Below are 24,186 nucleotides of genomic sequence, written 5' to 3'. Positions count from 1 at the left end.
ATTTTTCTATAAACAAGGGATTTGGGTCCCTTGCTTTGTATGGTCTTTAAGACCTAGTTTTGTACTTTATAGATTAATTAGAAGTGTTAATTTTAGAAGTGTTAAACCTTTAGTTTGAGGTATTTCTTTGTGTGATTTGTTGGAGTGTTTGGCATCTTCAAGAGTGCGACTCTTGAAGTGTTTCTATTCTCAAATTGAAGTTTGGTTTACATGGTATCATAGCAGTAGTTTGGCTCTTCATTTGTTGATTTTCAAATTCTTGAAAAATCAATTCTTGCTGTCCATTTGTAGTTGTGAAGCACACAACTGTTTAACGAAAATATTTAGTTGTTGTTTCGTACAAAGAGGAGTTGTCTTCTTGCTGATCTTTGGTGGTTGTTCTCTTGGATATTTCGCTGACTTTTGAGAACAGTTTTGGTGTTACTTCAAGTTTTATTGTTGCTGATTTTGTGGTTGATTTCATCTTAGTGTTGCTTCAACAACTCAACTACATCTATACAAAGTACCCATCATGGATGAGAGAACTACTTTCATTCTTGTCCATAACTTTCTTCGTCCAATTATGTTCAATAGACAAGAATAATGGAATACTTCATTAGAAGTAAAGGATTGTGGAGAATTGTTGATGGGTCTAAAAGTGAGCTACACTTAGTCTTGACAAAAACCATAGATAAAAAAGCTCATGAACTAGATGAAATGAAAAAGATAAAATAATAAATGAATACGAGAAAAAATAAAAAAAATGGAAAATAGAACACCACAAAATCATTAATTCTTGCTTGTGTTGATATTACAACTATGAGTCAAATAGCCAAATATAACTTTGCTCATCAAGTTTGAGAATTCCTCAAAAAAACTCATACTATGAATGATGTAGCTTACATGTGCAACCTTCAAATGAAAATTGCAAATCTCTAACAAGGAGATAAATCTATTAAAAAGTATATTGGAGAGATAAAACAACTATAGGATGAACTTGCCTTATTTGAACCCGAATGAGTTGATCCAAGAAACATAATGCTAAGAGAAAAATATATTCAAAAGTTGAAATTTTACAAAATTGATTCTAGGTTTTAGACCAAAATATGGTGGCGTCAAAACCTCCTTATTTCATAGTCATAAAGTGTCATCCATAAATGAGACCATAACGAAACTTCAAATGAAAAAGTAGACTTAACTTTTCTACAAAAAAGAATGAAAGTATTATTGTCACCTCAAGACCCGGTACTCATAGGAAAACCTATAAGTCTCTTCATTTCAATCAAAATCATGAAGATACAACAAAAAGATCATGTGTTTTCATTGTTGAGAAGAACAACATATTAAACCTAGATGCCTTAAATTGAAGATGTTTGACAAAAAGACAAGTGTAGTTGGGGTAATGAATAAAGAAAGTAAAGAAAGCAACCATTTTGACCTAGACAAGCTTGCAAGTACTCTCCAACCAAAACTCATTTATGTTCTTCAACTGCTTCTTAAAGGAGGAGCTTTTTCAATTTCTAGAGCAACGATAACATCTACATCATCAAGTAAGTACTAGTGGATACTTGATTTTGGAGCCTCATTTCATATGACCATTTGTAGTTCACTACTTACCGAATGCACTAAGGAAGTGTTGTACCCTTTTGTTAAAACCGCTAATAGAACTCCTCCTAAAATCAAATGTATTGAAAATCTTGATCAAAATTTTAATTCAAAATTATTTAAAATACCAAAGATACATTTATTCCCAAACTTAACTTGAAACTTTTGTCAGTTTTTCAAATAATCGATGATGGATGTGATATTATTTTCTCACAAAATAATTTTTGATACATAACCATTTTTCGAAAAGACGGTTAGAAAAGATTCTAAAAAAAATGGTATCTACTATGTTGATTCTTTGGACCTCTCCAACCCTACTTACAATATTATCAAGAAAAGTGACATTTAAATTTGGCGTCAAGACTTAAACATTCAAGTTAAGAAAAAATGTCTTGTATCCCATTTTTGGAGGAAAAATATAAAGAAATGAATTCTTGTGAAGACTGTATTAAAGCCCAAATTAAAGCTTTACTTTTTGACAATAGAAACTTAGTTGCAAAAACACCATTTGAATTAGTGCATTCAAATGTATGGGGACCCACTCCTATTATGTCTAATAGTAGTTTGTTGTATTATGATGTTTTTGTGGATGATTATTATCGATATGCTTGAATTTATTTTCATAAGCACAAATCAGAAGTTTTTATGAATTTCAAAAACTTTTACAATATAAGTAAAACACAATTTGATGCAAACCTAAAAATTTTTAAAAGTGATTCAAAGAGAGAACTCATTTCCAATGAATTTGAAGAATTTCTAAAAGAAAAAAAAATTATACATAAAAAAAAATCTTGTCTCAAAACTCTGCCAACAAAATGGAGTTGTGGAAAAAAACATAGACATGTTTTTCAAACAACAAAAACTCTTCTTATATCAAAAAACATTCCTAAAAATTTTTTGGCAGAAGCCATTTTGACATCTATTTATTTGATTAATAGAATAAGATTTTAGAAAACATTTCACCTATTCAGAAAATTTTTAATGTAGAACCAATTTACAAGAGACTTAAAGTCTTTAGTTACAAACATTACATTCTAAATAACAAAAATGACAAACTTTCATCTAACGCTATTAAAGATGTATTTTTATTGGTTATTCTGATACTCAAAAAAAGATATAGATACTATGACATGGAAAAAGACAAAGTATATGTTTAAAGAAATGTAGAAAAATAAAATGACTTTAATGCAAATAAACCCAAGTATGAAGATAACTATTCTTTCTTATGGATAAAAGAAAATGATGATGATGATGTTTTGCATTTTTCATGTGATGATACTTGGAATGAGATTAATAATACTCAGTTTATAGGAAAATGACTCAGCAAAGCATCCAAGAGTCTCAACTTATTATTAGGAGATTTCAAAGAGGCAGTAATCCACTTCAAAAGTTTGTTTCCTATAAATTTTTTACTTCAAAACATAGGGTCTGTCTATTAGTTATCCACTCTTTTGATGAACCATCATTCTATTTTGAAACTAAGTCACACCCACATTAGATTAAGGCTATGAACAATGAGCTTAAAGCCCTTGAAAACAATAAAACTTACGACACTGTTTCTCTTTCCACTTAAAAAAAGACAACAAGAAGTATATGTGTATATAAAGTTAAGATTAAAGTAATGAGTTACTTGAAAGGTATAAAGCTCAATAAGTTGCTAAGGGCTCAAGAATATAACATAAATTATGAGGAGACCTTTGCTCTTGTTGCTAAAATCACATATGTCAAAACCCTAATGGCACTTGCCACCATCAAGCAATAGCCCATAGATCAAATGACCGTTAAGAATGCCTTTTTGAATGGCCACTTAAATGAGGAGGCATACTTAGATTCACCCTCTCGTCGACATGATTTGCCTAAAGGTAAAGATATCCATCTTATAAAGGCACTATATAGCTTAAAACAAGCTTCAAAAGTTTGGTTTTTTAGGTTTAGTTGTTATGTTTAAATAAGCTTTTTAAATTATGCTATTTTGATATTATTGTATTTGTTAGAAATACTCTCATATTGTGTTGTTTTTATATGTTGATGATATGATTATTATAGGTAATGATGCCAACAAAAATTATGCAAGTAAAAGATTTCCTAAATAATAAATTGAAATGACAGATTTGGGTAATTTAACACATTTTCTTGATATTGAAGTAGCTTATAATAAAATATGGTACTTACTCTCGCAAATAAAGTTTGCTAGTAATATCATAAGCATATATGCAATCGCTGGTGACAAGGTGATTGGCACTTTTGAAACTTTAGGTGTAAAGATGAACATTCATGATGGAGAAATTCTAAAAAATCTCATAATTTTGGGTCAATTGGTTGGAACACTCACATATCTATCCATCACAAGACCTGATATATCTCATACTATATATTTCATAAGTCAATTTCAACAAATGGCCTACTTCTATATATATATATGAGAGCTGCATTGAGGATTGTTCGATATGTCAAACAAACTATAACTAAGAGACTTTTTCTATCATCATCAAATTTGAACATGATTGCTTATAATGATGCTGATTGGAGTAGAGATTCTGATAATAAGTATTCTACCACTGGTTTGTGTGTTTTTGTATGTGATTCTCTCGTATCTTAGAGGTGTAGAAAACAAAATAAAATCTTTATCATCAATTGAAATAGAGTATTATGCTATGACTACCACCATTATGAAGAATGCATGGTTAAAGAGTTTATTGAAGGACATTGGAATTGACATGACTGAAGTCACTACGCTCTGCTGCGACAATAAAAGTGTCATCTACATTATTAGCAATCATATTTTTTATGAAATAACAAAATATATTGAAATGAATTGTCATTATGGGATAAAAGAATATCTTAAACAAACAATTGACATATATTTAGACAATAAGGCACTTGCTTCAAGATGGAGATTTCTTCGTGGCAACTTGCTTCAACAAGATTTATTTTTTTTCTGGGAAAACTTTGATCACACTGTAAGTTTGAGGATTGGTGTTATAATTTAAGAGTGAACTCTAATGTAAATATACATACATGTTTTTATATGTACGGTCCTATATCTTAAAATTCTTAATAGTTTGATGTATAATTTGTATATATATATATATATATATATATATATATATATATATAAGTCTTCACGTATTTACTTTTCTTTTATTGTCTATTTTTTTTATATCTTTTTTTATATTTCTAACAGTTGGAGCTGCCCAACAACTACCTCCTTTTCTCTTTCTTCTACAAATAAGAGACTTGAGTCCCTTGCTTCATATGGGCTTTGGGCTTTAAGGCTTGATTTTATACTTTATTTGAGAGTAATTAGAAGTATTGTACCTCTAGTTTGAGGTTTTTTCTTATGTGATTTCTTCGATTGGTTGGTACCTTCAAAAGTGTGACATTGAAGTGTTTCTATTTTCAAATTGAGGCCAGGTTTATAGATATGATGATATGCTTTCATCAACTATGATAGAATTTTATAGGGTCATGTAGGAAGACAGTAAAGGAAAAAAATGGCACCATGAGTTCTTTTTATTTCACTGCTATTTTCATAATTAGTCAAAATTTTTATACATCCAATCACAGGCATAGACCTGGAAAAAAACATTCAAAGCAAATACCACGACAACAAAAATTCCCAAGAAATAAGCATATCGGCATCAGATCTCATTATCAACATGATCCAGTGACGTAGCTTTGATCAGTTGATAACAAGATGCTGCATTCTTCCACCAGCCTCAGGAACATTTCATACGAGGGACAGACGTGCTTTCCCACGAAGTTCCTCATACTTTTTTGTTCCTCTTTCTTCCTTTGACTGTCCTTTCCAGATTTCGAAGTCGCTGACTGACGGCAGAAGATGAAGTTATTCGTTTCTCCGAGATCTTGGGTGGTTGTGCCGGCAATACAGCAGCTGCTGAAGGTTCAGATTTGGGTTGACTGAACAATGAAAAATTCGGTGGGGGGGCAGAAGGCGGCACAATTTCAGGAAGGCCAAGAAACTTCTTTACTGGTGGACGTTTGATCACTGATGCACATTGAAACAACTTTAGAATGTCACCAATTTTCTCTACAAATGTGAATGCAAAAGATCTTAGACAATCTCATATATGTAAAGCAACATTCTGCCAAGTACACCCACCGAATCCATAACAAAGAGAGAACAGGTTGGAGGTGATCCAGTAACAAAAAATAGCCTGTTAAACAGAATTTATGCATATGAGGCGATATGAGGGATAAAGTTAATCTTACGGAAAAAAGTACGCACTATAACAAGAAAACCCAAACAAGAGAGTGTAAAAATGAGAACATGGATAAGATAGGTGGCACCTTTAAGTTTTTCTATCATTTATCATACCATGCTCACGCTTTGCACCCATAGTTTGCAGAATGCCCAAAAAAAAGACAAAAGATTTAGAGAGCTTAATAAAATGCATAATTGTTCCTCCAACATACCTTTGGGAAGTTCATGGTAAATGGTACAGTTGCAACTGCAAGGATCCGGGAAAAATTTTTCATGGTGCCAGCCACAGGATTGCCTTCCATGCCCTCTTGAAGATTCATCTACATATCGGAGACAACAGTTATTGGCATGTGCTTCATTAGAGCAATTAGAAGAAGAAACATAATATTCTCCCAATAATACACTAAAATATCTGTATCGTCTAAAAATTATAAACCAGCAGTGTTCATGCTTTGTGGGAATGAAAATGATAATGCCGAACATACAGATCTTGCATACTGACATATCAAAATAAAATCATAGTCTTCTGATATGTTGCAAACGGAAATCTAACATACACTACATATAACTTGGGTGGTGGGGAGGAACCTAAATTAGTAAGTTCAACCACACAATGGCCTTCCTCCTATATATTCTAAAAAATAAAATGGTAGAGTCTTCGGATTAAGGTTATTTTTGAACCTATAGTAGAGCTAATCAACTCAACTACCTATTCCAAGGACCATACAAAATCAGTTTTCACCTGCATGGTAACGAAATAAAAGTCCAAACAAACTGGAAACGGCACAAAGCTAACAGGCACTATTGAAGAAAAGAAAGGTACAGGTACTGAGAGTGCTCTATAACAATTATGCTAGTTTTGCTTCAGGTATCATGCCATAAACACAAGTTGGTATTTGTTTCCTTTTGGGATATATAAACTAATTTCAGTAAAATAACATCATTAAGCTTCAGTCACATGTTACAAAAAAGATTAAAACTTGAAGATCAATATCTTGATTTTTGAGTGTTCTGATACCACAACGAAGGTTTAAAATGAAAGTACGCTTCATTGACAGGTAAAGTTGAAACAAGCTACATATGTCCTGCAATGAACAAGGACATTTTACCATCAAAATGACGTTCCTAGTGGCTGCTGCTATGAATGTTAGACATTTCAGAAACAACAGGAAGGGATAATATATGTCAAGGAATGTGTGTGAGGAGAAGAACGGTTGGAGAAAGAAAAAACTCTAGAAAATATCTAAATAAGTCCAGTGGTTCTATTAATACAAGTAAAAGAAAGAAAGGAATTTTGTTTAAGATAGATATCTCCTATGGCACCGGAAACAAAGGTTGCAAGTCACAAGAAATTAGAAGAAAAAATGGGTATTGAAGATTAGAAAGGATGAGTTGAAAGAGATTCAAGGGATTCTATCACTCTAAGTGCCTTTGCAGCTTTACATGGGAACAAATAGAGAAGCAAAGCTGATGAATCCAACCATCTGTTGCTGGGATGGGCTTCAACAACGATGACACTTGAGCAGTGTAATGCATGCATGAGCAAGCACACATGCACACATACACAGAGTTTGTTTCTAAAGAGGGACTGCACATACAAAGATGGGTGTTGCCTTTACTATTCACCATGCCAATTTCTAAACAGAAGAAAGGAAATAAGTGAAAAAAGAAGAAAGAGAAACAAGCCTGCAATGAATTAATCCAGCATCCACATTGCACAAACTCAATAAATGGATGGATGCTTAGACCTTCATTTCATCTCAACTGAGAAGAAAACATTGAAGTCATTCATAACCACATTTCATTTTCGAGAAGCACCAAACTAACTAATGGCCTAACTTAAACTTTCCTGCTAACCTTGGAGGATTCATTAGAAAGGAGACAATTTACAAGCTTCACAGGTATGAATTTCAATTGACCACCTTTTGGTGCTGAAATCTTTTAAGTTCTAGAGAAAATAATAACATATTCTTAAAAAAAAATAACTGCATACCTCAACAGTTATCAGGAAGGACAATGCTGTCATAACCGGGAAAATGTACAATGTGTCAGGAGTTGTTAGGTCAACAAACCAGAACGCACCACCTTCTTTAAAAGATGGGACTTTCTCAACCATATTGGAGATCTGAAAAACAGTATAGCATAGAAGTCCTGAGAATTTGTTATTCCAAATTCCTAGCCAACCATCACATCCCTTCATAAATTCAGAAGTTGCATCATATGAGCTAAGTTTTAACTTTTAAATGGGGAGAAATATTTCCATACATAATGCAAATACAGAAAGAGCATTTAAAGTTTGTTTAACATTTTCTTGAAGTAATAAAGAGATGAATAAACAATGACAAATCTTACTGCTAAGTAAAAACTGATGAAAACAGGGCCTTGGATAAATATTCCCTTCATTGGAGTAAGTGGAGTGACACCATACCTACAACAACATATCGTAAAAAAAAATGAAACAAAAAAAATCGAGTGAAGATGAAAAGAAAAGAAACAGTACAAACTAAAGATTAAGTTAGTTCTAATACAGAAGAATAATGAAAACCATAGACTGACAGAAAAAAAAAATCACACTTTGAATTTGTATCCATGCACAAATTACATGAAATATAGAGTTAACAGATATCATCAACAGAATATTCACAGCCATATGAATATTCAAGAATCAACTGATCCACTTTGACCAGAAGAATCGGAATGAAATCCAATTTGTTGAACACTTCCCATTCCCATTCCTTCAAATAGTGCCCCAATTGCTGCCTTATACACTGGTTTTGAAAGAACCACAATGAAAATACTTTATACATCCAAGATTGCAAAGTATCAATACAGGCAATCCGTACCAAGCAACAGTACCCTTCATCTAAGTGGCAAAATAACGAAATGCCTGTACAATAAAAATTGAATTCACAGGCTGATTCCATCTGCAATATAATAGAAGAAGAAAAACGTTCATACACAAAATACTAATGTGCAATTGTGCACATAGATTTAGAACTCTTACCAGTTCCAGATGTTGTTACCACTCAATGCTGCATGTTAACACACAAGGATGTTTTGCTTGATTCCCGTGCAAGTGCAAATTATCTGGTGATTACTTACTTTTCATAGCCATGACATCAACAGATCCACCATCAGTATCACCCCAGAATTTGCCCATAAACATAGTTTATTCTTTTTCCACCTAGCAACCCTCCACAAACACCACAATAATTTGGTTCAACTGTGAACCTGATTATGCTTCATTGGTAAAGGTGCACGAGAAGGCAGTGTCATATGTAGCACACGATACGCCACAGTTGTGATACACATCATATAACTTTGAAAAAACTATACAATAGGCCTGCGATACACGTTGCAGATCTGTATTGTAGGCATAGAGCCCATATCATGTGATACGGGGGCCGTATCGTATGATATGGGTGAACACCAACAGGAAGAAAACTAAAAAAAAAAAAGGTCCTGAAGCCCCATTTTTCTTGCTTTTTAAAAGTCTCTCTCTCCCGCTTTCTAAACAGCTCTAAGAGTTGTGAAAGGGAGGTTTTACTAATTTTGTTAAAAAATCACCCATTTGTGTGAGAAACCGTCGATTTGTTTGAAACAATTAACAAAGAAGATGAGAATGAAAATGAAGATGATGATGATTATCATATTCATTGGTGATAATCATGATACTTGACACTTGGCAGTGAAAAGTAAACAATTATATGTTGTGAACTTGTGATGTAACGTAATCTAAACACTTTAAACTTTAAATGTAAACTTTATGGATGTTTATTATGTTATTTTGAAGCTTTGATTTCTCATTTTTGAATGTGTTGTTGATATATTATGCAATGTTGTACGTATCGTACGATACGTACCGTATTGATTACATTTTACGGTACGATACACCCCCCATATTGTAAATGGGGGGTGTATCGGCCCTGTATCTCACGTATCATGCGATACAGGGCCCATATCGTACTATACGGGCGATATGCACCGTATCGTACGATACGTGCTAATTTTGAAAAAGAGCCACCCGACGCCTCCTTTTTCACTTTTTCTTTAAAACGTTCGAGGGTTCTTCATTTGTAACGTGGGGATTGTGCGTCCAAGGGGGAGCTTATCAATTTTCACCGTGAAAACATCAATTTTCACCGTGAAATCGAAGATTAAAGGGTCGATTTGTGTGTGGGTGGTTGATTTTCGTTGGGAGGAAAGAGATTTTCTTCATTTCTTCTTCGTAAGGTATGAAATCTCATGTTTTTACCATATATTCATAATTTTTTACCGTACAATCGTAGATTGAAAGTTTTGAATGTTTTTCATTAAGTTTACCATAGGATTTCGTTTTTTTTTTTTTGAAGATGGATCCTACATGGCAATGGTGCGAAAGGGTGAAGGAGAATAACCGCTTGAAACTCAAATGTAGCTTTTGTAGGAATACATTTTCAAGAGGGATTAGTAGAATGAAACACCCTTTGGCAGGGACCTCCAAAGATACGTCTCCTTGTGTTGGAGGACCAAACAAACCTTTGCCTCCATTTGTGCGTCAGCAATGTTTAGATATGCTTCATGCTTTACATCAAAAGAGGATAGGCCTTCCATAGGGTACTTATATGAGGCCATGGATAAAGCAAAAGAGGAAATTCGAGACAACTTAAAAGGAAAGAAAAAGTTATATATGCCCATATGGAAGATGATAGATAAAGTGGACTGGACAACTTCATCAACCTCTTCATGCAGCAGCTTACTATCTAAATCCTGCAAACAGATTTTCTCCTACATTTAAGAAGGACAGAGAAGTCTTGCATGGTTTGTTGGATTGTATTAACGTGTTAGTGGCAGATTCTAGAGAACAAGATGTCGTCAACAATGAGTTAGATCTATATGATACTTGTTCTCAGGGCATGGGACAACCTGTCGCCGTTCAAGCCAGGACAACCATGTGTCCAGGTAAATACATAGAAATGTTTAATTTACTTTGCATTTGTTACATTTGATTCTTTTAGAACTTTCACATTGATTTGTTATAATGTTATATTTTTGTTTAGATTTTTGGTGGAATAGGTATGGGTTTGATTGTCCAAACCTAACACATTTTGCAATCAAAGTCCTCAGCCAGACATGCAGTGCTAGTGGATGTGAAAGGAACTGGAGTGTGTTCCAACATATCCATAGCAAAAAAAGGAATAGGCTCGAACATAAAAGGTTGAATGACATTGTCTTTGTTCGATATAATATGAGGTTGAAACAAAGGTAATATAGCTTAATGTTTACATTTTTTGTACAATATATTTATATGAAATTATATATTAACAAGTTTTCTCTTATGTAACGTAGAGAATTACAAAAAACAGCATCAAGGAAGCACGCATCTCAGTTCGATCCTATCAGCTTGAAAAACTTTGACGATCTGGAGCCATGGATTGAGGAAGAACCAACTACAATATTTGATGATGAAGATCTTGAATGCTTCAACCTTGAAGCTGAAGCAACAGAAGGCTTTGTTGATGAAGGAGAGTCTGCTAGTGCTACTGCTGGTGCTGAATATGTTGGTGAGGATCTTCCAATTCTTGACGATGAAGATCAAGAAGAAGATGATGAAGATTATGAATGATGAATCATTATATGTATCGAACGACTTAAGAGTTATGAATCTATGGTTGTTGAACACTTGAATGTTTTTTCACTTTATGGTTTATGCTTTGTTGATTGAAATTGAATGATATTGTTATGAATTTTGATGTCTATGAAGTATTAATGATGAACCGTGAACGCGTAAGTTTATAGCATTTAGCAATAATAAGTCTATCATTATCTAAAACATGTTTTCTATGAAGAAATTATTATTTTTAATTTTTTCTGATTTTTTTATGATTTTTTCGATTTTTTTAATTTTTTCTGATTTATTATTATTTTTTTAAAAAAATTACGATATGGTTACGATACGTTACGATACAGCGTATCTTAAAGCCCGACCGATACGGCTTACGATACGCGTTTTACAACATTGATATTATGTCTTATGAATGATGAAACATGAATATTCTTTGTGTGATTAGTTTTGTATATGGAATACGTTTTCCTAAATTTTTAAATTTTTTCTCTATTTTTCCTATTTTTTATTTTTTTATCAATTAAAGAAAATAGTTTTACAATACGCTACAGTATACTTACAATATGTTATGATACGATGTATAGGTCGGACCAATTGAGATGTGTTACAATATGCCCTTTGTAACATTGCAAGAAGGCTCACGACAGAATTTTAGCGAGCCCAAATATCTCGAGTGTTATAGCAACCATGAAGCCATGATGCAGCGAAATTCTTCAGTACTAGCTTTTGTTCAGCCGCTAATAAAGCAAATAACCAGCCTCTTTCTTCATTGCAAGCAAGATTCCTTCTAAGTTCTAACTTGTTTTGGCATGCATGTACCCAGTAGCATCCAAAAACTGGTGTTAACAAGACGATGAGAACTGTGAACAAAATAAGCTCAATATGCATGGCAGAAACGATTCACACTTGACACAGATCCACCAATTAGCATATCTACTTGCACTTCAAAGAACAAAACTATTCATACTCTGATGGTTTCTCTATGTTGACACAATACATTGAACTCCCATGTGTCATTCTTCTCAGGACTACCAAGTGATCCATTGTGGCCTTAGAACTTCAAGTCATCACTCCCTCCTCCTCTACCCATGGTAACTCTGAGCAGAGGCATGGTGGTAAGATGCATCATGGCACAAAAAGGTCACATATATGCGATCATTTTCCTTCTAACGGTAATAGGAAGGTCAGCCAAAAGAACACATTGAGTATGCCTACTATATTCAATAATATGAACCAAAAGGGGACCAAAGACCCCGATGATTTAAACAGTCAATCCACAGATAATGCTTTGCAGGCCTAACAAGAAATGGAAGCCATAGCTACAATATATTGGACTACTGAGGAAGTCCTTTCCTCATCCGACTGACAAGCCTCATAAAGAACAAACTGATCATGGGCTAATGAAAAAATAAAGAGTGTATCCTGCCTCTGTTCTCCTTCTGTCCTGAGGAAGCCTTTGCATGTCTCCATTACCTTGTAGGAGGTCTATGCCGCATAAAATTGTCTGCCTGAGATTGGCTTTTAACCCATAGGACTCAACAAAAGGTTAGTGTTCTAGCTCTTCAAGAATATCACCAGACTAACAGCTGAGCAAAGGACAGGTTTTCTTTCCATCCACCTGATTGTACGAAAGGCCTAGATCAGTGATGGGAAATCATAATATTCCATAAGGTCATTCTCAAAGCAGTTTTCTATTTCATATCTAACTTACCAAGTGTCTCCCATAGATAGTGCCTAGATCATGAAGACTGCTAAATTCCTGCTCTTTCATTTTTATGGTCAGGTTCATTTGGGCCACTATATGGATAATCTCAAGCTACAATATGAACAGTAAAAATAAAGATAGATTAAAATGATAACAAGGATACCAGCTACATCACTTATTAAAGGAAGACGAATCTCACATATAGACTACCGAAATGTTAATCATGTCTTTCTTTTGATTTTTTACTTGCAATAACCAGAATCATCTGTGACGCATTATTGAGATAATAATGGTCAAAAAATAGGTTTTGAAATCAAGTTGAAAGAAAGCCTCATTTTTAACAAACCTAATTTGCACAAAGATAAGGTTGTGTATGTTTTGATAACTGTTATGTTTTTTTCTGAAAAATGAAATTGTTTGATCCCAATTAACTAAATAATCACTACAATGGCACCACCAGCAAGGGACATGCCATCCTACCAAACTGAATGTTTTTCAGCCAGCCACCAGCTAGAAAATCACCAAATTTTCAAAGGCAAACTCTCTCTCACACACATATAGATAGACACACAGAAAATCAATGACTAATCATTTTAGCTAGTCATGACCTAAAAACGTCATCCCACTACCATCTGTACCATATATCACCAATCCAACAATTGCTTGAGAAATAGTTGGCCAGATTTAAGACCCACTGTAATATACAGGGGTGGCGCCATTTATACTAATAATGCCAGTTGAACAGTTCTCCAACCAATGGTTCTCTATAAAATGGAATACAGTGAAAATCATGTGTGGTACTTCAAGCTTTCAACCATTTTTTAGCAGCTAATAGAGAGAATAGCCACAGCAGCACCAACCAAAAGGTGCACAAAGTAATGTCAGGAGACCTTTTATTCTGCTGGGAAAAGAGACAGGGTTGTCTTGTATATACAAACATATTCACATCTTCAATGATAAAATGTACTGTCCATATTTTATATATATATATATGTGTGTGTGTGTGTGTGTGTGTGTGTGTGTATAAGTATGAACAATTGAACATATACAAAGAAAAACGTTTTACATGCATAGATAAGCATTAAGTACACATTCATACTGTACACTAGTGTAAAATAGTATAACATCGCTTACAGACAGTGTATTGAAAATAAAGTTGTGAACACACCAGGTTACAGGTAGAACCGTTTTGGCCACCAGATACTCAAATTTTGGGCTATGTCCCCATTTTCAACTTCACCATGCAGTAGTGACTACACCAATCAGTTTTGGCTTCAAATAACTCACACTATTAGAGAGTGGAGCTCCCCTGTCCATGTGACATGGTTGTAGGTCCAGGTGTGGGTGCAGGTGCAGTGTCCATGCAGATGCAGGTGGAGGTGCGACATTTTTCAATAAAACATGAATCAGATGCAGCAATGATATACACATACATACATGCACATATATATATACATACACACACACACACAGACACACACACACAACAAAACAAAATTAACAATTAACAGCTATGGTTCCATTATTTATTCAACAAAGGTGCAGACAACTTTTTGCTTTAAATATTAATTTTATCAGAGGCAAGTACTTGGAGGTCCATCAATAATTATACTAATCTCACCATGAAATAGCTTGGCAGTAGAGGAAGCATTCTTGCACACAATTAAGGTGGTGCCAAGTTTTAGCTTGCATTCTTTGATCATCATATCAGAAAACAAACATGCAAGGTCATTAACTTCTGGTTCATTACATGAACAGCTATCCAAATACTAAGTTTAAAATGAAACATCCATGCAAATTAAACATATGATACTTAAAAATTATCCAACTTCTTTTGGGTTTTACATGGTCAGCTATTAAAGCAAAAACAGGAGATAAAGTGCAGAAATTACGTACTCTTTATATAGCTTCTTCACCCTCTGTCTACTCTCCTGCAGCGTCTCCATGTCTGTTGCCTGCAATCATGCATGAGAAATTTAGCTAGAAAGTTCAAAGATTATCGAACACTAGTTCCTTTGAAGAGATCTTGTCCATAGAAACTGGGTGCATAAGACATACCCCACGCATCTGATTACTGATTTCCTCTAACTGTGGTCGCATCAGCTGCATAGATGTCCCAATAGGGGAAAAAGAATCTTAAAATCTCATATCTGTATATGTAAATTGGAAATAAACAGAAAAAACCATGGTATAAGGATGTTCTAATCAGATAGTGAAAGCAAAAGAGAAAAGTCCAACTTTAGAACTATGTCAGCAAAGATAATTTCTTAGTTAGAAAAACTGCAGGATGCTAGACAAACATGATACAAAAAGTAGACAAGCTAACAGTTTATCAAAAATATATCACCAAGTAGCAAAAGCACAATATGTCTTATTAAGAAGAAAATTGCAAAGTCATTCAAGCAACACAATCACATAAGTTGATATTACGAAACTGCAACATACTGTAAGTTTTGAAGTAGCTTTGAGCTGATTTATTAAGAGAGGAACAGTCATTCCACGAATCAGAAGAGTTGTTAAAGCGATAGCAGCCCACCTAAGATCAGGAAGGGGAAAAGAGAAAAAAGGAAAGTCACGTATTAGCATGAAAAGGAAACTGTGCATTAAAGAATTAGATTTGGGATGACGCAAACAAGTTATCGTCAACACTGAAAGTAATCAGCAGACTATCTATCCACAACTATGTAAAAGTAGATAAATTTTATCCGTTTAACACTGAAGCTGAAGAAAATTCTTTGTCCATAACACCAGGCAGCTATGAAAAGCAGTAGTAAGTCAATCATAGATAGGTACAGAACTTGGCAGACCCTAAAAAGAAGCCCGTAGTAGTCAAAAGAAGTCCTGAACGAGACATGCTCTTCCCCTGGGGCTTCTTGTGTCATTCCATCAACATAATGAATGATTAGCTGCTTATTTATAGCCTAGAACACACATATGAGAGGATTCCGGAGCCACACGGTTCAACGGCTGATAAGGTTCTATAAATAATCTATAGGGCATAAAATTAGCGAACATTTTTTTATCTTCAAGACAAAGGGACTCACATATGGCTAAACTTTCCTAATGATTCTGACTGAAGCATGAGACCAATATAAGGACCATGATGAGAAAATGCAGGGCGTTTGACGCATGTCCTAGTTCATGCAACACAGCTGCTTCAGAATTGAATCAACGTTTAGCAACGTTTCGGCATTTGGCTTCCCAAGGCATCAGTGTCAAAAAGAAGCAGTATCATTATTAGCTTCCAAAGACAAGATCGCACACTGGCGAGTACATCCTACCAATTCAACCCACTATAATGGTGAACTGCGTCGATGAGGTACTGCAAGGCGGCAACGGGTAAGAACGAGTCGGCGGCGGCGACCGCAACTTCGTCTACGCCGGGCGTCTGGACGACGGCCTCCACGGCCTTCTCCGTAAGAACTTCCGCGACGTCGTTCATGTACTCGATCTTGTCGGTCTCCTCGCCGATCGTGCTACTCGAATAGTACCGCGGAGCCGAGACAGCTCCGAGAGGGAGAAGGACGCCATACGGGCGCCTCGGCTTCAACCAGGAGGAGACCGCCAGTATCTCTCTGTCGGGAAGGAGATGGCGAGGCCGACCGAATATTGGACGCGATTGAGGAGGAGGAGAAGAAGTAGTTGGGTCGTCGTGGCGGTGGTGGTGGTGGAGAGCAGAGGTGGTGGAGGCGGAGAGGTGGTGGGTACGGATAAGAAGGGAAAGGGAGGAGGAGATGCGCCGTCCGCCACCGCCGGCAGCGGAGGAAGCCATGGCCGCCGGTGATGCAGGCGAGTACGAGGAAGAAGGGTTTTTGTTTGCGGGAAGTGCAAACGGCGATCAGGACCTTGCCAAGCAAAGAAGCGGTGCCTCCCTCCTGCTGCAGCCTCGATCGTGGTTCGGGTCCGAGGCGTCATATTCCGTTTTAAAATGATCTAAAATGTTAGCCATACATTGGCAGTAATAATGCACTTTTTTTAGCAAAAAAAATATTAAGACCAAAATGGAAACGGATGTCGGGTGTTTGGTTCCCTTTATACCTGATTTGTTTTAGATCCAAATGAATGGACTTAAGGTTGGGTCGTGTATCGGCCCGTATCGGTCGATACACATCATCCTCAAACAGAACGATCCTAACCGATACGAGGTGGAAAGATAACTTTTTATTTTTAAAAAGTGCTTATTGATTAATTTTTAAGTAAATTTGCTTTTTTTAAGGACTAAGCATCGAGACAAGCTCGATCTTTGGTTAGTAAAACAACCCTTAGGCCAAGATTATTTGGATCTAGGCTAGGAAATGGGCTGCATTCAACGGTGCACATCGAGCTTGGCTCTTATGCTGCCCCGCCCAACCCAATGACCAACCCTAGATATGGGTCGACGATGACTCATTAGTTTCTAAGATTTTCTAAACGAGATGAAATTGGAAAGTGATATTTATAACCCTAGATATGCACACTTGCAACACTCATGTCTGATGGACTTCTTTTATCATTTAATCAATTGGGGAACCAAAAAACTGAGATGCTCACAAGCAAATGTATATACAATGGACCTACTCCTAAAACCCAACTCAATAATACATTTTGAAAGAGCAAAACCTCCTTATTACCAGTCTTTATGAATGTGTACAGTTTGATGTTTGTGCCAATATGCCCACAAGTAGCTTTCATATTTATCTTTTTGTCTAATAAAATGCTAAAATATTTCAATATGTTTAGTTTTACTTTGTTTTATATGTCTTACTAGTAATTTGGTCCTCCAAGTTTAGCCATCTGTTGAACCAAGTTAATTCAGTGAGGACATTCCTTAATTCAGTGAATTAGGTTCTCACTAATAAAAATACAACGTCCATATATTAATTTTCTTTTTACGTAGCCTAAGATGCATTTGAAGATATATGCCAACGATATTAGCATATCATGACTCTATTTTCTTTTCTCATAAGTTGCACCATCTCATACTTTGAAGCCTCAAATCATTATTTTCATTACTTGCATGTAAGATACTTGATTGGCTCTGTAAATAGTGAAGGTCAAATGTTGGGTATGTTGACTATGCTTTGATAACTGGCCATCTTTACATATTTCATGTTGATCCCACACAACTTTTCATGAAAGAATGAAGTCCAATTTGTTGTACTACTCTTGACAAGTAAAGAGTACTTTGTGTTGAGTTGAACTCAAATTTGTTCAAGGAAAACTCTTTGTAGCAGTTTAGCAACAGTACTACATTGTTACTCTCTCATGAATCTGCCCTAAAAAATGTATCATATTCATGTAATACTTGATAAAATGTTCTATGAACGATTCATGAAACACTTTATCTTCCTCATTTTTTTGTAAAGTAAACAATGTGTTACTAAATGACCCCTTAGTTTCTTGAATACATTTCTTATAACTTTATGTAATAATCATATCATCAACATATATAGGAATGTGTTATATATCATGTATTATGCATATCTATTTGACCATATATTTATTCATGATTCGTTGTTAATGGCAAAATTATTTGAAATAGAGGTAATGATTTCATCATAATCTAATAGGAATTTGGATTGCTAAGAAAAATCTTTTTCCACAACTATTGCCTTAATGATTGAATAAGTAACTAAAATTTCATATGATGATGTACACAAAAAATCGTAATGCTAAAACATTATCCCTACTTTATAGATATTAGCACTTTGTGATTTTTCAACTCTTATGTAAGCTCACTTACCTTTAAAACGATTACCTTTCTCTCCATATTTATTAATTAATATACTCTTCAATATTGTATGCCTCATCTACCGTTGGTGCATTTGATGCCACAGTAATTATGAAATCCTAAGCTTTTATTTGTGCATGTGATGAACTATTTTCACTTGGTCTGTTGGAGAATAACAACACATTAGACTCAGGTCGATGAAAATTTTAGCCAAGCCTATTGCTCCTATAAAGATTACCTTTAATAACAAGTTGAAAACATTGTTCATAAAAAACAATAATTCTTGATATTCAATTTTTTATTGTGACAAGTAGTATTGTATTTTTTTTGTGTATCCAACAAATTTGCAAATAGAAATGTTACGTCCCAAATTATTTTTTGATTTTGTTTGTATGTAGATATGCAGCTACAATATCTTATTTTTTCATCTTCAAGATGCTTGCTATAAAAAAAAGGATATTTTTTCTTTGAATTTTTAATTTATCAAATACATTGCAACATCTCATGCATTTCATGATTCAATTGGTAAACTACTAAAATATACTATCATAGATGCACTCTAAAAAATGTGGTCAATGTTTTATGTAGTCACCCTCTTTTATTGACAGTGTAGATGGCATCCAACGATTGGAAATTCAATTAAATTATTAGAGAAGTATTCTACACCACCATCACATTGAATATACATCATAGTAGTAAAAACTTGACAATAATATAACATTCGTGGAAATGTCAGAAACAATTATAAATACTAGAATGAACAATCACCAAAGGCTTTGAACTCCTTTTACTTAAGAATAAAGTTAATAGCATTTTACACACCTAACGACTAATGTATAAAGTCTTATTCAAACCTCAGCTTAGTTTAGACTACAGAATCATCTTGCTAAAAAGAAAACAACAAGCTTGTGATTACAATGGCTTGGTCTGCTATGCTAAGTATTGACATTTTTGGAAAATCAAGCAACATAAAAAAGAAGGTTTCCTATGGATGAGCATCAAAGAACTTTGTTATCAGTTCTCCTTGAGATATACATGATCTCTTATTGTTTCGCTTCACCATATGCAGTCTCCATATAAAAGATTATGGGAACACCAAATATGATATAAATTGATAAAATAAAAAACAATTTGTCCCAACAACCCAAAGACTTGATTGTGCATAAGATTGAAGAAGGAAACATGCTTTCAAGAACACAAAGAGAGTAAATAGTGCTATAGAACATAGGAAAAAGTGTCTCACTCTTTGAATGCTCCTAATAATGACCTACACTTTACCATTTAAGAAATTGGTGAAGGTTAAACTTAAAGTCATGATAAAAAAAGATTCCTTTAGGAAAGAGAGGAAGTTTATTTTGCATCTAGTTGTCTTTTTGTATTAGAATTTTCACAAACCCACTTTAACTATTAACAATAATAGATAATGTACCGAAGATTTTAATAGACATTTTTAAGGATACTTAAGATTGTCAACAAATTAATTTTGTTGAGTTTTTTGTTAGTTGGATTACAATTATAACCCTTAACAGCTGATTTCATAAAAAACAAATTATAGAAACTAAATTGAACTGAATAGATTCAAAATATCAACCGAATATGTATAAAATAAATTATTGTTGTCACTTAGAAAAAAAGAGAGAGAATTCATACCTTTCCAAAGGGCATTGATTGAATCAGTTGTAAAAGTCAAAAATTGAATGCTACCTTACCTCTTCTTTTTTAGTGTATGCGCGTTGGACTTGGTGAATTGACCAATCTGCTGGTTCAATTGAATTAGTTCAATCAACAAATTTTATATTATGTTCATTGAAAACCAAATAAAAAATACATCATCACAAAAAACTTATTGAAAAACTGTAAATTAACAGTTTAGAAATGTTGAACATCATATAAGTTATGACATGTGGCATGCATCCCTATCTCAGCCCAGGAATCAAAGCAATTTGCCAAAAATTCATTTTAGGCAAATTATTACAAGGGTGTTGAATATTCAACATGATGTAAGTTGGAAGTGTGAAAGAAGACAAATACATGGATCTTAGGAAAAGGTAAACATGTAAACAAAAATGCTCCTTAGACATGAACCAAGTAGAGAGTTTTCTTTCTTAGTAATTTAATACATTAATAACTAATCTTGTATGTGAGGGCATGTTTTAATTCATCATGTTATTTGTGTTGTGTAGTGTTGAATAGAAGATATCTCTGCAAGGACACTCAAACATCAAAATAAAAATTTTCCTGAAATAGTGTAGTTAATCGGGCTAGCTTGTAACACTCGGCATTTTGGGCAGAGCGGGTCGGGTCAGGGTCCAGACCTGGACCCTAGCCCCACGCGCGAGGAGCCCGACACCGTCTCTCCTCCCTCGCTTTCTCTTCTCCCTCGTTTTCCTCGTATCGTCTCTTCCTTACCCACGACTGGAACTCAGGGAAGAAGAAGGAGGCGACGACGGCGACGGCGGCGCTTGAGGTGAACCCTGTCGTCCCCTGCCTCTTCCTCTCTTCTCTCCTCTTCTTCTTCCCGTTTTCTTTTCCCTCCTCCCTCTCCCACTGTCTGTCCTCTCCCCTCTCAACCGAATGACTCTCTGGCCGTCTCCCTCTTTTCTCTCGTGCCCTTTCTTCACACGATTCCTCTCCTCACTCACTCTCACTCCCCCACCTGCTCTCTCTCTTCTCTCACCCCCACCGCCGTTTTCCCCTTTTTGGTCCGAACCCCTCCTCTCTCTGTCTCCCCTTTTCTGTCAGCGCCTCTCCCAACCCACACGGTCCCTTCGTGAGCACTCTCTCCCTATTTTCTATCTGATTTACCCTTTTTCCCCAACTGAGCACTCGTTTTCACTAATTTTATTGTTGTTGATCGATTTTCAGCTTGGGGGAAGTGTTCATTTTCCTCATAGCAGCGACTAGGGGTGTTGGTGGTGGAGGCTGGGCACGATTTTTGTTGGTTGGGGATCGATTGGACGCTTGAGGTGGCTGTCGAAGGCATTGCAGCAGTTTGAACTTTTGATTTGGGGTGAGCTAGACCTAATCAAGCTCAAATTATTGAATATTATCGATTAGAGCATGTATAATTACTGTTTGAGCATGCTAAGAGCTTAGTATTAATTATTTGGAGCGCATGTTAGTGATTTTGTTTTTGGGGAAAAGATTAGGACTATGTGGGAAAGTGAAGATTCATACATTTGATGGTCATTTAAGCATGATGGATTAATTTCTGAAGCATTACTTAGGATGCACGTAGCGCATGCTTTTGTGAACGGGTGTGTTGTGAAGTTAATTGGGGAAATATACGTTTTTGGAGGTGACTTTGGGGTTGATGTCTTAATTAAAAAACGTTATTGAGGAATGTGTTAGTGATGGATTGATTGATGGCTGTGGATTTTGATATTTTGTGCCAACGTCTAGTTGTAAGGAGGAGGCCTAATGGAGAGTTTGTTGGTCGACACTACCCGTCGACCCCCTCTTGAGGCGATGACACGTGCCTCAATGATTTTGTTTGTATTTGTTTGAATTGTTTAGGTATCTAGTAGGAATCTTACCTTTGGTTTATGTTTGCAGGTACACCGGGCACGTCCCGTCGACCTTGAGTTCAAAGCTCGAGGAGTTTTGAAGAATTTGGTGAGCGCGCCACAAGTATGGCGACATTCCAGGCAAATCCATGCCTGGGCAAATGTGTGACTGTGTGCTCCTAGGATCACGAGATCCTAGGATTGAGATGTGAATTGATTGATTGTTTCGTGAATGAGTATATGTATGCTTTGATATATAACATGAACTGTTTTGAAAGACTATTAGTAGTTTGTTTTGAAAATGACGCATTTGCATGTGCATGCTAGAATTGATAATTGTTTAAGACAGATGAGGCAGGGTATCGAGTCGAGTGTCTCCTCGACCACAGTTGTGCATTAGAAAGCATCATAGAATGATAACTGCATAGGACAACTACGAGCCAACCGCAGATCGAGACTACTCTCTGTGGTTTGGCTAAGTCTTCAAAAGATGTGATTGATGTGATTGATGAGATGATCGTTATGAATGTGTATGTTGTTGCATATACATTGCCATGGGTAATGATACAAATGGATGATTTGGAGGGTAGTTGTACCCGTATGGTATGACGGCTAACAACGACTGTTACTGTATGTATAGACCTCATGTGGAGGTAATTGGAGGTATGGGTGCACTCGTAAAGTGTACTAACCTCATGTGCTAGCCAGTCATCTTGTGAATGTGTAACTATAATGATAAGAATGAATGAATAAGAGATGAGATGCCAGTGGGATGTGGCTATGTATTTGGGAGTTGTCCTGCTTTTGCCACTGGTCTCGCCTGTTCGAAGCACAGGCGGCGCAGGCCCCAGGGTTCTGTTGTGTAATGTGCTTGGAGCGTAGGCTCTCGCCTTCTCAACCTGAGTGTCCTAGGGAAGGCTGAGTGTCTCTCCTTGGAACTCACACATCCATGGATGAGTGCTCTACCGCTGCAGCGGATGGATGGATCCATAATGTTCTGGGCCACCACGGGGGTTGTCTCTCGGCTGTAGGCAGCCCGCGGTGTACACGTGCCTGTGTTTGCACCCACAGGAACTGTTAATACACTGAAGTTAACAAAAATGTGATGTATATGATGGAATGCATGTGACTGATGTGTATGTGAATGATCTGAATGCAAGTGTTATGTTTAAGCATGCTTCGCATGTGATTGACATTGTGTTAGTGTGGCCATCAAGTGGCCTTTACGTGTCGTACTCTGACACGACATGATGATAGATGAGTTGATATTTGTTCTCTTATTTGAGCCTTACTTGGGAAGGTTTGGCATTTTCCTGGCTTGTTGCCATACTGCGAAGGCTGAGCCTTCAGTTGTTTTCTTTTTCAGGTTTTGGCGGACTCCGGGCAGCAGGTTGAGCAGATGGCTTCACTCATGTCCTACTGGGGAAGTTTGGGTTTTGTTTGTATAGTGCCGGCGCGTCTTGCTTCGTTCGTATTGATGTCTTATTTTGTTAGGCATCAATGTTGAGATTTTGGGGCATTTTTGTCATGTATAGGGATGTGATTTTGTATGAAATGATGTTGTTCTATAAATGAAAGTTTGTCCCATTGTTTTGAATTGCTTGGCTCATTTCTTTTGAACTGTTGTGTAGTCACATCTCAATGTTTGATGTTTAGAAAAAAAAATGGTTGTGTGTCAAAAGGTCAGGGTGTGACATAGCTAGTTGGTGAAAGTCTGATTGTTAGTTTGATTACTGTGGGTGCTACTCATATAGACTGCAAATAGTCTATGTTTTGTATTTTAATTGACAAGTGTCATGCTTTCCGCCTATATTCCAAAGCAGCCTTGGACTATAAGAGTATGGGAATGGA

General features: G+C 35.7%; 1 protein-coding gene across 2 annotated transcripts; it reads right to left on the bottom strand.

The window, feature by feature from the left end:
* Nucleotides 1-5,071: 5,071 nt before the first annotated feature.
* On the bottom strand, nucleotides 5,072-17,013 carry LOC116264135 (mitochondrial inner membrane protein OXA1-like). 2 transcript variants are annotated; one of them, XM_031644158.2, is made up of 9 exons: nucleotides 16,401-17,013; nucleotides 15,565-15,655; nucleotides 15,178-15,222; nucleotides 15,016-15,074; nucleotides 8,162-8,237; nucleotides 7,803-7,934; nucleotides 6,022-6,129; nucleotides 5,708-5,762; nucleotides 5,072-5,593 (listed from the first exon to the last, which is right to left on the bottom strand). In XM_031644158.2, the coding sequence occupies exons 1-9, from the start codon at nucleotides 16,889-16,891 to the stop codon at nucleotides 5,352-5,354; spliced, it is 1,299 nt and encodes a 432-aa protein (XP_031500018.1). In that variant the 5' UTR covers nucleotides 16,892-17,013; the 3' UTR covers nucleotides 5,072-5,351. The 2 variants fall into 2 exon arrangements, 1 of the variants encoding a protein (XP_031500018.1); XR_007574638.1 differs by having other exon boundaries at nucleotides 5,511-5,593; nucleotides 5,896-6,129.
* Between the last annotated feature and the right edge of the window lie 7,173 nt (nucleotides 17,014-24,186).

This window comes from Nymphaea colorata, chromosome 11 (assembly GCF_008831285.2).
Source record: "Nymphaea colorata isolate Beijing-Zhang1983 chromosome 11, ASM883128v2, whole genome shotgun sequence".
NCBI lineage: Eukaryota > Viridiplantae > Streptophyta > Magnoliopsida > Nymphaeales > Nymphaeaceae > Nymphaea > Nymphaea colorata.
The sequence above is the reverse complement of the archived record's forward strand: the minus strand, read 5'-3'. Positions and strand labels throughout refer to the sequence as shown.